This window comes from Salvelinus fontinalis, chromosome 37, assembly GCF_029448725.1.
Source record: "Salvelinus fontinalis isolate EN_2023a chromosome 37, ASM2944872v1, whole genome shotgun sequence".
Taxonomy (NCBI): Eukaryota; Metazoa; Chordata; class Actinopteri; order Salmoniformes; family Salmonidae; genus Salvelinus; species Salvelinus fontinalis.
Genome location: NC_074701.1, coordinates 21,973,785 through 21,986,736, shown reverse-complemented (window position 1 = coordinate 21,986,736; position 12,952 = coordinate 21,973,785). Strand labels below are relative to the sequence as shown.

The 12,952-nt window shown below is 43.0% G+C and overlaps 1 protein-coding gene across 2 annotated transcripts in view; it reads right to left on the bottom strand.

Annotated features, from left to right (window-relative positions):
- Nucleotides 1-12,952, bottom strand: part of LOC129836364 (SH3 and PX domain-containing protein 2A-like) — a 97,043-nt gene that overhangs the window by 73,412 nt on the left and 10,679 nt on the right. For both annotated transcript variants that reach the window (XM_055902419.1, XM_055902420.1), the window contains exons 3-5: nt 6,759-6,834; nt 5,987-6,063; nt 4,562-4,653 (exon numbers count right to left, since the gene is read on the bottom strand). In XM_055902419.1, coding sequence (XP_055758394.1) covers nt 4,562-4,653; nt 5,987-6,063; nt 6,759-6,834 — 245 coding nt within the window. The remainder of the gene's footprint in view (nt 1-4,561; nt 4,654-5,986; nt 6,064-6,758; nt 6,835-12,952) is intronic.

Here is a 12,952-nt window from a genome sequence, read left to right as displayed (position 1 = left end):
AGATGTGACACTTGGCATTCAGGCCAAAGAGTTCATTGGTTTCATCAGACAGGATAATCTTGTTTCTCATGTTCTGAGAGTCTTTAGGTGCCCTTTGGCAAACTCCAAGCGCGCGGTCATGTGTCTTTTACTGAGGAGTGGCTTCCGTCTGGCCACTCTACTATAAAGGCCAGATTGGTGGAGTGTTGCAGAGATGGTTGTCTTTCTGGAAGGTTTTCCAGTCGCCACAGAGGAACTCTGTAGCTCTGTCAGAGTGACCATTGGGTTCTTGGTCACCTCCCTGACCAAGGCCCTTCTCCCACGATTGCTCAGTTTGGCCGGGCGGCCAGCTCTAGGGAGAGTCTTGGTGGTTCCAAACTTCTTCCATTTAAGAATTATGGAGCCACTGTGTTATTGGGGACGTTCAATGCTGCAGACATTTTTTGGTAATCTTCCCCAGATCTGTGCCTCGACACAATCCTCTCTGAGCTCCATGGAAAATTTATTCGATCTCATGGCTTGGTTTTTGCTCTGACATGCACTGTCAACTGTGGGACCTTATATAGACAGGTGTGTGCCTTTCCAAATCATGTCAAATCAAATAAATTTACCACTGATGGACTCCAATCAAGTTGTAAAAACAGCTCAAGGATGATCAATGGAAGCAGGATGCACCTGAGCTCAATTTCAAGTCTCATAGCAAATGGTCTGAATACCTAAATAAGGTATCTTTTTTAAATATTTAATACATTTGCAAAAATGTCTAAAAACCTGTGTGTGCCGATTGCTGAGGATCTTTATATATTTTTTAAAATCCATTTTAGAATAAGGCTGTAGAGTAACAAAATGTGGAAAAAGTCAAGGGGTCTGAATACTTTCCGAAGACACTGTACAGTACATACATATACAAGAACAAAACAATCACTCTCACACCCACTCTCTCCCTAATACACACCCTCACACACAGAAACATTCACTGCATGGGTGGGGGAGTTTTGAATATATCATTGCATCTGAATCCGCGAGGGCCCATCCTGAGCCAGAGTTGAGAATAACCAGCTGTTTGTGTGCAACTGCAGCTCAGTCTTTGTAGGTGGGCCTATTAGACATGGAATGTGAGATATTAGGCTTTTGCACACAGTTTTTAACCAGTTGGGTTTCATCCAAGAGACAGAGTCTGGTCGAGGTATACACTAAACAAATACTGCTGTCCGTAACCTTAGTCTGCCCCCTCTGTGCGTTACCCCTGGTCCGTGGTCAAAAGACATTGAACAGGAAGTCATTACAGGCCTAATCAAGAGTTGACCTGCCCACAGAATCATGCAGTGTGTGCACTTGAAAGAGGTGGGGGATGATAAGCACATGGACACATCCATTGCCAGTGCTATCCAAGGATGATCGGTCATGATTACCAAATCATGTCTGAGATAGAGAATGCTGTTTTGACCCTATGTCAACTACTAATGATATCTCTTGTGGTGATTTAATAACATGACACTGTTTTTATGTTGTTGTTGTTTATACAGCATATCCAAGGGGTAGGTTGTGTTTCTGGTTCGTGTGTGTGTGTGTGTGTGTGCTTGTGCGGGATATGCATGCAACTGACATGCAAAAGGCACTTGTTCTGATTAAATCTACTGAACCTTATCTGCTCTCTCTCTCTCTCTCACGCACACACACACACACACACACACACACACACACACACACACACACACACACACACACACACACACACACACACACACACACACACACACACACACACACACACACACACACACACACACACACACACACACACACACACTTTACTCCGTACTCCATCCTGTCCCCTGAGGTACAGAGTCAATGACAACCTTGTTTCCAATTTAGTAAAAGCCCCTAGACAATGGAGCTGCTGGATCCATGTCAGTGAAGGTAAATAGCATGATGGTTACATTAGTTTGTTAGCTCATGTCAGAAGCCAGCATATTTGCTTTTTGGCCTACAATTGTCCAAAATAGTTTGTTTCAGTACAATATCTATCATCTTATCTTTTGAGATGAAAACTCTGTGCGTCATTCAATCTATTTTGTTACCGTAAAACCCTTGTTCAGGAACATATCGGTGGCTCCCTCTTGTGATAGTAAAGGTATTGTATTTCTGGTTTCTGTATACCGCTTGAGTGGTGCAATGAGGTTCCTGAGAAAATAGAGGGCAGTGGAGGGAAGGCACTTGTAACTGTCCAGATGCTTTCTGTCTGAGAAATGAGCACACATGACTTCAACAAACAAATGACTTGTCAGGCAACAAGTCACATCAAGTTGTTTCCTTCATACTTACTCAATGGCGATGACATACAATACACAATTTGACAATGAGTCCCATGGTCTGACTATTGACAGAGAGCAAACCAAGGACTATCAGGTCAGACCAAAAGAAGCGGGACTAAGTCTGAATCTATTTATTGTCCACTCATGAAGCCAATATACAGGTAACTACCAAAATAATGGAACTTCTTGAGTAAAGTATATTGAAAGCAGGTGCTTCCACACAGTTATGGTTCCTGAGTTAATTAAGCAATTAACATCCCATAACGCTAACACTTCTGCTAAACTACACACGTTGTCTTCATTTTGCCGTCAACGTGACATTCTACCTTCTACACTGAAACCAACCAAAATCTAAAATAAATTCTCATTATTTCCATTCACAAAGATGAACACGTGTGTGAGCCATCGAGAACTGAACCTCAGAAATTCTTGAGCATGGACGCTGCCATTGGACGTGACGTGAGCAGTATAGCAGCGTTCATTGATTTCAAAGGAAGAATTCCCTCAACGGCTGATTGCAATGCCGGACGCCCGATGGCTGCAGTGTAGCAGGGCCGTTAGGGTCATGTATAAAAATGCTGTGCAGGCCATTATTTTTGCTAACCAGACTATGCCCCCATAGGATGACAATGCCCCCCTCCACAGGGCAAGAGTGGTCACTGAATGGTTTGATGAGCATGAAAACGATGTAAACCGCATGCCATGGCCGTCTCAGTCACCAGATCTCAACCCAATTGAACACTGATGAGAGATTCTGGATTGGCGCCTGAGACTTCGTTTTCCACCACCATCAACAAAACACCAAATAATGGAATTTCTCATGGAAGAATGGTGTTGCATCCCTCCAATAGAGTTCCAGACACTTGTAGAATCTATGGCAAGGTGCATTGAACCTGTTCTGGCTCGTGGTGCCCAACCTCCTATTAAGACACTTTATTTTGGTGTTTCCTTTATTTTGGCAATTGCCTGTGCATTCTCTACTAACTACACAATAAGAACAATTTCCTTTGGTTGTCATAGAGGAATTTTAACATTGACTTTAATGTGACAGACAACATGGGGCCATGAGGGAGCCATAGATCAGTAGAGCAGACCTCTCTCTCTGAACTATAACCCAGGAGCAGGCCGGGAGCTGGGTGGTATGGAGGGGCTCCGCTGACAACCATCCTGCCTTTACTCCAAACTGATTATGGGAAAGCTGTGGTGGGCTATCTGCGGGATTGAAGAAGGATTATACTTTTTGAAGTGGGATTATCGTGTGCGTGTGTGTGTGTGTGTGTGTGTGTGTGTGTGTGTGGAGGGTAGCTGTCGTAGGTGGAGACCACCACGAAGAATACCAAGAGAATAATTGGTTGAGGCAGCGAAGATACATCCAGCCAACCACCTGACATGGCTCATGCCATGGAATATATTTTTGTAATGTCAGTTGAGTTGAATCAACAAATCACAGCAAATATTGATGGGTACACTTCCTGCTTTTACTTCTTTCTTTTATCTCCTGCTTTGCACCTAAGGGTACACTCACAATGGCCACCAGTCCACCCATTATTCCTTCATTGACTTGAAATGGGGACCTCCGTTCTAGTCATTCTATTTCTATGGCAGCACATGCAGCAACTAGCGGAGGAGAGGAGAAATTAATTAATTAACCAATAAAAAAAAATCCTATTCGACCGGTTATTATGGTGACTGTGGTAATTTGGCTAGCCAATAACCGTCATCCAAAATTCCATGACCGTCACAGCCCTAAGGATGATAAATGAATTCTAGTAATGCCTTGTCTGACCTGAGACCTGAACTTAACCTCCCTCTCATAATACCATTGAACAAAAAGCACTGCGCTAGGATCAGGTGTCACCTCCCATGTATCATCATTAATAAAACACCAGTGCCGTGCTGACCATCCGTCATCTATGTGACATGAGGTCACTTGGAGATCAAAACATGTCAGCGTGGGTGAGAGACGTCTGCACCAGCTGCTAGCACACTGACACACACACACACATTACACATAGGCTTGGTATAATCATACTCATGCAAATGAACTACTAGTACATAGTAACCTAAAGGAAACATGCTTGTTGTTGTACTGCTGTAACAAGTCCACTTGGGGGCAGTGTTTGATACATTACAGTACAACTGAAAAGTACAACATGAAGAACGATAATTAGCCCCAAACAGTAAAGACAGAAATTGATAAATAGCCACACTATAAAACATTACAATATGTGGGATAGCCATGTATTATTATTATAAATTAAACTCACTCTTTAGGAGGGTTAAGGTCCTCAGCCTTGGTTTCAAAGAACCTCAGCACCTCCTCACTCTGGGAGATCTGGTTAGGGAGCCTCATCAGGGCCTGTAGGGAGAGAGGGAAGGAGGGCGAGAGGGAGAGAGATGGAAAAGATTATAATTGTGAAATAGTATAATGCTCATTCACAATGACAATACTTCATGAAACATCATCAAGACAACGTTATCAGCTAATGTGGTCACATGTACCCTGGATCTCATCGACTGACTGACTCCATATGTGGAAGCCTGCCATTACATCACAAAAGGACTGTGTGTGTGTTCCTGTATAGTACGGATACGGACGGCACAGTTTACACTTCAGTAAGGCCCTGTTACTCAGCGGTGGAGAGGATAAAGGGGAAGGAAGAGGGATCAGAACCCGGAGCAGGGATAACACAGAGGAAAACAGATGGAGGACGATAACTACCACAATCCTCTCTGACAGGACTACATCTTTGTCCGCTTTGAAAACTACTTCTACTGTTTGTATACACAATTAACAGATGTATATGATAGACATAGGGACATACAGTATTTATATTATACTGTAAAACAGATCATTTTAGAACGTTACATTTTTTTGGACTCCGCACTTTGGGTCACAAGAATCTGCATTCAGCTCACAAGACAAGTTTCAGTTTTTTTCCACAATAAATAGGTGTGATTACAGACCCACTTGGCAAGCCACCAAGTGTCCCAGATCCCAGAAAGCCTGAAACAAATGAGGTTAGGTGGCTAGCTGTGTTCATTTCTCCTTCTCAAATGCTGAATCATTCTGTTCTACAGATGCTGTGTTTGACCCGTGTGCCCCTATTTCCCTCCTTTCCTATATAAACCCACTACTTGGAAGGAAATGACATAAGAGAAGATAGAGCAGGACTTTCCTGTGGATGCTGGTGGAGGAGATAGCTTCTGAGGCCTGTCTCTACCACAGCAAACAATGCTACAAAGACATTCAAACTAAACCATTTCTTGAAATAACTGGACTGTGTGAGATGTGGCTCCTTAGGAGGTTATGAGTAACACATAGACCTCTTGCCATACATTAACGGGATACTTGGGAATGAGACCCTTTATCTACTTCCGTGGATACCATTTTTATGTCACTGTCCAGTATGGAGGAAGTTAGAGATAGTTTCCCGAGCCAACGCCAACTGACGTTAGCGCAACGACTGGAAGTCTCTGGGTACCCTAATGCTAGTTAGCATTGGCTCGAGAAACTACCTCTAACTTTCTTTATACTCGACAGAGTTATAAAACTGGTATCCATGACTACAGCTGACTCTGGGGAAGTATATAAAGGGCGTCATTGCCAAAATCCCGAAGCATCCCTTTAAAGCAGCAAACAGTGCATCATCATTTACTGCAAAGAAAAAAACGTGATAATTTGTTCTTACTCTGCAGTAGTCATCAAGGTGCTTCAACCTTTTCACAGCCACGTCTCTGACTTGACTTCGCCGAAATAAAACTTTACCTGTAAAAGAGACTTAGCACTTTGAGTTGTCATTGAATGTGCTGTTTCTAAAAGCTACCACCAGGTGGCTTGACATTAGCACAGATCCAAGCGTTCAGCAGTGGAGCTTTAAGAAAAAAGGTCTGGCCTATTATGTAGTAGGCCTATTCTAAATAGTATGTAGTACTCAAGACAACATTTCATGAAAAAGACCAATGTCAAATATGTGTGTGAAATGTGTGAGTGTGTATCTGTCTTTCTGTTACCCTGTCTGTCTGTGATAACAGTAAGAGGACTGTTTCTTTTCGAGTGACTAAGTGCACAGAGCCAACTCCCTGGCTAGGTTTTACAAGGCAGTGTAAACAACACTATCCAGACGTTTGGGAGCGGTGCAGCTCTCTGACAATGGCACTCTTCACTCCTTTGGGGCATGCTGAGGTTATCAGATTAGAGAGATTTTCTCTACCAGCCTCCCACTGCCATACCACAACCACAACACAGCCTTATTCACCCAGCTGGAACAGTGTAAAGAATAGAAATGTGGTGTGTTACAATAGACCCATTTCTATTCAAAATGATAGAGAAGCATGTCCTTTCTGTGTGTTCTTGGGATTCATTGCATTTTGTTTCATTGTGTTGTCAAACCCCCACCTCTAAAATGCTGCTATACTGGTTGATGAGTGCAGTATGTTCTCTGTACATGTCGGCATGCTCACCTGGTAAGAAGGGAATTATTCTCTTTTTGGGGTCATTCTGCCCTCCCTCCACTGGGAACTTGTCCAGGATCTGCATCTGGAATTAAAGCGAAATAAAGGACATCTTTATTTTGTCATATTAAACAAATGGATAACAGTTTTCAAGTAATCCAGTCCTAAGTGCTATGTAGTTTTTTATGGTCAATATTATTTCAAACTTAAATCAATTACTCGTGGCAATAAAGTATATTTAAAAGCTATGTGACAAACAAAACCATTTAGCTATCAGCAATAAATGAGAGGAAGCTCAAAATGGAGGAATCTAGATGAGATCAGGAGGAGAACCACTGGGTCATGGCCTCTTAGCGTCAGTCGACCTCCCAATTAAATGACTACAATGTGGGGTGTAATTACATAGTCTCTGAAGAGCTACTATGTACCAGACACAGGCCCACTTTCATCTGCAGACAGCCTTACATCCCTCAACACAGTCATCTGAAAACACACTCACAACAACAACCCCCAGAACTCACAGTGCTGTGTGCATTAGTGTAGGTAGTCTAACCACATGAAGTGTTCTAGACATGTTAAACCTACAGTTGAAGTCGGAAGTTTACATACACTTAGGTTGGAGTCATTAAAACTTGTTTTTCAACCACTCCACAAATTTCTTGTTAACAAACTATAGTTTTGGCAAGTCGGTTAGGACATCTACTTCGTGCATGACACAAGGAATTTTTCCAATAATTGTTTACAGACAGAATATTTCACTTATAATTCACTGTATCACAATTCCAGTGTGTCAGAAGTTTACATACACTAAGTTGACTGTGACTTTAAACAGCTTGGAAAATTCCAGAAAATTATGTCATGGCTTTAGAAGCTTCTGATAGGCTAACGGACATAATTTGAGTCAATTGGAGGTGTACCTGTTGATGTATTTCAAGGCCTACCTTTCAAACTCAGCGCCTCTTTGCTTGACATCATGGGAAAAATCTAAAGAAATCAGCAAAGACCTCAGAAAAAAAATTGTAGACCTCCACAAGTCTGCTTCATCCTTGGGAGCAATTTCCAAACGGCTGAAGGTACCACGTTCATCTGTACGAACAATAGTACGCAAGTATAAACAACATTGGACCACGCAGCCGTCATAACGCTCAGGAAGGAGACGTGTTCTATCTCCTAGAGATGAATGTACTTTGGTGCGAAAAGTGCAAATCAATCCCAGAACAACAGCAAAGGACCTTGTGAAGTAAAAAAAAAAGTATCTATATCTAGAGTAAAACGAGTCCTATATCGACATAACCTGAAAGGCCGCTCAGCAAGGAAGAAGCCACTGCTCCAAAACCGCCATAAAAAAGCCAGACTACGGTTTGCAACTGCACATGGGGACAAAGATCGTACTTTTTGGAGAAATGTCCTCTGGTCTGATGAAACAAAAAATATAAATGTTTGGCTATAATGACCATTGTTATATTTGGAGGGAAAAGGGGGAGGCTTGCAAGCCGAAGAACACCATCTCAACCGTGAAGCACGGGGGTGAAGCATCATGTTGTGGGGGTGCTTTGCTGCAGGAGGGACTGGTGCACTTCACAAAATAGATGGCATCATGAGGGAGGACAATTATGTGGATATATTGAAGCAACATCTCAAGACATCAGTCAGGAAGTTAAAGCTTGGTCGCAAATGGGTCTTCCAAATGGACAATGACCAAGCATACTTCCAAAGTTGTGGCAAAGTGTCTTAAGGACAACAAAGTCAAGGTATTGGAGTGGTCATCACAAAGCCCTGACCTCAAACCTATAGAAAGTTTGTGGGCAGAACTGAAAAAGCATGTGCGAGCAAGGAGGCCTACAAACCTGACTCAGTTACACCAGCTCTGTCAGGAGGAATGGGCCAAAATTCACCCAACTTACTGTGGGAAGCTTGTGGAAGGCTACCCGAAACGTTTGACCCAAGTTAAACAATTTAAAGCAAATACACTCAATTAGTATTTGGTAGCATCTAAACTTCTGACCGACTGGGTGTGATGAAAGAAATAAAAGCTGAAATAAATCACTCTCTCCACTATTCTGACATTTCACATTCTTAAAATAAAGCGGTGATCCTAACTCACCTAAAACAGGGAATTGTTACTAGGATTAAATGTCAGGAATTGTGAAAAACTGAGTTTAAATGTATTTGGCTAAAGTGTATGTAAACTTCCGACTAGTTTCAGAGACAGTTCTCGAACCATGATCATTGTCGCTCTACTGAGTGCATTAAAAATGGAGTAACCCAATAATAAAATCGAGTTAGGGCAACAGATGTGCATGAAGGAGAGGTCATTCTGGATCAAGTGGTCTTTTATGACGAGATCCCATAAAACTGCATTCTGCTGTGAATGCACGCATGCCTGCGAGTTTGCCTATGTGTGTTTGGGTGGTTGTGTGTGTGTGTGGGTGTACATATGTACTTGCATGTGTTCATGAGCGCATGTGTTCATGTAGCGTGTCATGTGCATGAATACACGAGTGCATGCATTTGTGAGTGTGAAAAGGTGTGTTATTTTGCGCCCTTTAGGTGTCAAGTGTATATCTGTTAGCGTCACACTCACTGAGCTTCGGGTTTCCTGGTCTAATAAATCATTGCAGTGTGCTGTAGTAAATGCATGCAGTGGGAGAGTCCTACAGTAACAAGCCTGCTCAGCTCCAGATGTGGTCCTGCTCATCCTTGTTCCAGATGTGCTCTGGAGAGGGACTGATGCTGTGAACAGATGGATCTAGGCCAGGGGACTGGGCCAGGGCCAAAGAGGGCGCAAAAGAACCAGGTGCACAAAGAGTCCCAGGCCAACTTTTCTGGGACGGAATGGTTGTTTGAGAGGGTTTTCCAGCTAAAGTTGGTTTAGTTATTTTCTTGTGGTTTTTCTCTCTCTCTGCTTCTCTGCTGCCGTTAATGAAACTTTACATCTATTTTTGACCTTGGTATTTCCCCCTCACAAACAGAGACCGTAAATGAGGAGTGGTTTCCTTTGAAGGGGAGAGCACTCAATATTGTCCTTTGAGGGTAAAGGGGAAAAGCTAAACATTAAGAGCTGTATTGGTTAACCAAGTTATCTACAGTATATAAATGGGAAGATGGGAAACTTTCATTTCTATGGCAAAATGCTACTGACATAAAAGCAAAGACTTAACTCTACTAAAACCAGATTCAATGTATCGTACAAAACAATGCAAAGAAACAAAATATGGTATAAGCTTACAGAGAGGCAAATCTGTTTTCATGTCATTACTCTACACACACTGCCATTATGATGTCTACAGAGTACTCAACTGTACCTTCACTAAAGCTTGGCTTTTCTCAAAATTGCATTTCTCAAAAGAGATGTAAGTTGGTGGCTGAAGATATCCCTCTAGTGGTGCGGGGGCTGTGCTTTGGCAAAGTGGGTGGGGTTATATTCTTCCTGTTTGGCCCTGTCTGGGGGTATCATCGGATGGGGCCACAGTGTCTCCTGACCCCTCCTGTCTCAGCCTCCAGTATTTATGCTGCAGTAGTTTATGTGTTGGGGGGCTAGGGTCAGTTGGTTATATCTGGAGTACTTCGCCTGTCTTATCCAGTGTCCTGTGTGAATTTAAGTATGCTCTCTCTAATTCTCTCCTTCTCTCTTTCTTTCTCTCTCTCTGAGAACCTGAGCCCTAGGACCATACGTCAGGACTACCGGGCATGATGACTCCTTGCTGTCCACCTGGCCTTGCTGCTATTCCAGTTTCAACTGTTCTGCCTGCGGTTATGGAACCCCTACCTGTCCCAGACCTGCTGCTTTCAACTCTTAATGATCAGCTATGAAAAGCCAACTGACATTTATTCCTGATTATTATTTGACCATGCTTGTCATTTATGAACATTTTGAAAATCTTGGCTCTCTCTAATTCTCTCCTTCTCTCTTTCTTTCTCTCTCTCGGAGGACCTGATTCCTAGGACCATACGTCAGGACTACTGGGCATGATGACTTGCTGTCCCCAGTCCACCTGACTCCTTGCTGTCCCCAGTCCACCTGGCCTTGCTGCTATTCCAGTTTCAACTGTTCTGCCTGCGGTTATGGAACCCCTACCTGTCCCAGACCTGCTGTTTTCAACTCTTAATGATCGGCTATGAAAAGCCAACTGACATTTATTCCTGATTATTATTTGACCATGCTTGTCACTTATGAACATTTTGAACATCTTGGCCATGTTCTGTTATAATCTCCACCCGGCACAGCCAGAAGAGGACTGGCCACCCCTCATAGCCTGGTTCCTCTCTAGGTTTCTTCCTAGGTTTTGGCCTTTCTAGGGAGTTTTTCCTAGCCACCGTGCTTCTACACCTGCATTGCTTGCTGTTTGGGGTTTTAGGCTGGGTTTCTGTACAGCACTTCGAGATATTAGCTGATGTACGAAGGGCTATATAAAATAAACTTGATTTTGATTTGATTTGAGATGCAGATAACATGTTACTTTGAGTGTATGGCACAGTCAGATAAACAATAAGCTCGTATTAGTTATCTGACTGTTTATCTGAGATTGTGCCACACTCACAGTACCATATTATCTGTATCACTGGTGGACATGATAGCAGTAGCCTGCTCCCCGCAGGCTAGGAGATTTCTCTCCACACCTCTAACAGATCCCTGGCAAACAGAGAACATTCCCAATCCCAAAGTGATGCTGGGTTCCCTCTAAGGCACGACTGGATCTGCTCCAAACTTCCCGAGACAGGTGGGAGACCCATCATTCCCATGGAAACAAAGTAACAGTATGGAATCACAACTCTCTGTGCGGGCATTTCTCCTGTTATATTTGTGTTACGGCAGCTTTAGTCAGTTGCCCAGTTCAGTTGCCCAGTACAGTTCAGTTTAATATGTTAAAAGTGCTGTGTCAGCCAAGTCTACCCTAGGGGTGGATTAAAATGCAGGTGCTAGGATCTACTGCCTTGGGTTCGATCCCAGGCTGTGTCATTACCGGCCGTAACCGGGAGTGCCATAGGGCAGCGCACAATTGGCCCAGCGTCAACTGGGTTTGGACGGGGGGGCTTTACTTGGCTCATCACACTCTAGCAACTCCTTGTGGCAGGCCGGGCGCCTGTTTTGGAGGATGCATGATTCGACCTTCGCCTCTCCCGTTGGGATGTTGCAGCGATGAGACAAGATCGTAATCAAGAAATTGGGAGAAGGGGGAAAAATTACAACAACAAAAAAAATTCTAACAGCTATCTTTTACATTACTCCCTAACTGAAATTATTGCCAAAAAGTCAGTGACTATGCTTCTCAAGTATATTTCAGATTGCTATACTATAAAAAGTATTCCTGAAGCACAGACATACATAAACAGAACAGGAGGGAGACAAAAAGAGACAGTGAGTATTGTTCAGCTCTCAGACAGAAAGAGGGTGGAAGAATGTTTGAGTGGGAAGACAACTGAATTCCATGTAGTGGTTGTGTTCTAGCATCAACAGTACATTTATTTACTGCATGTAGTTCACAACAGAGAAATGAAAAGACCTCCACACAGTCCTCCAATGATTCCGATGGTCACCCTTGCGGTGGCATATCCAGGGGGTGGCCACAGCAGAAATTCTGAGATCTGATAGGTTTTCTCTGAATATATTGATCATTTTTACCAAGACGTGCACCGACAGCAAGACTCAATTTCACCGGAGAAAGCATCGGAGCAAGCGAAACAGCGTCCCTCTGTCTTAGTATGAGTAGCCCATGTATCTGATGCGGTCTGCCCAAACATAACATGGCATGTCATACTCTTTTTGGCAAGACAGTATCAGATAGATGGGCTACAGATACTAAGACAGAGGCGTGCTGTTTGCCTTGCTCAGATACTTTCTCTGGTGAAATAGATTAACTTCTACTTGGTCACCATCCCGGATCCGGGAGCATCCTCATCAGTAAAAAAGCTGACTAGCATAGTCTAGCATAGTGCCACAAGTAAATACTAGCATATAAATATCATGAAAGCACAAGTCCAAGACACCAAATGAAAGATACACATCTTGTGAATCCAGCCATCATTTCCGATTTTTAAAATGTTTTACAGCGAAAACACAATATTTATTTCTATTAGCTAACCACAATAGCAAAAGACTCAACCATTTCACCATTTTTTTACCGCATAGGTAGCTATCACAAAACCGACCAAATAGAGATATAATTAGTCACTAACCAAGAAACAACTTCATCAGATGACAG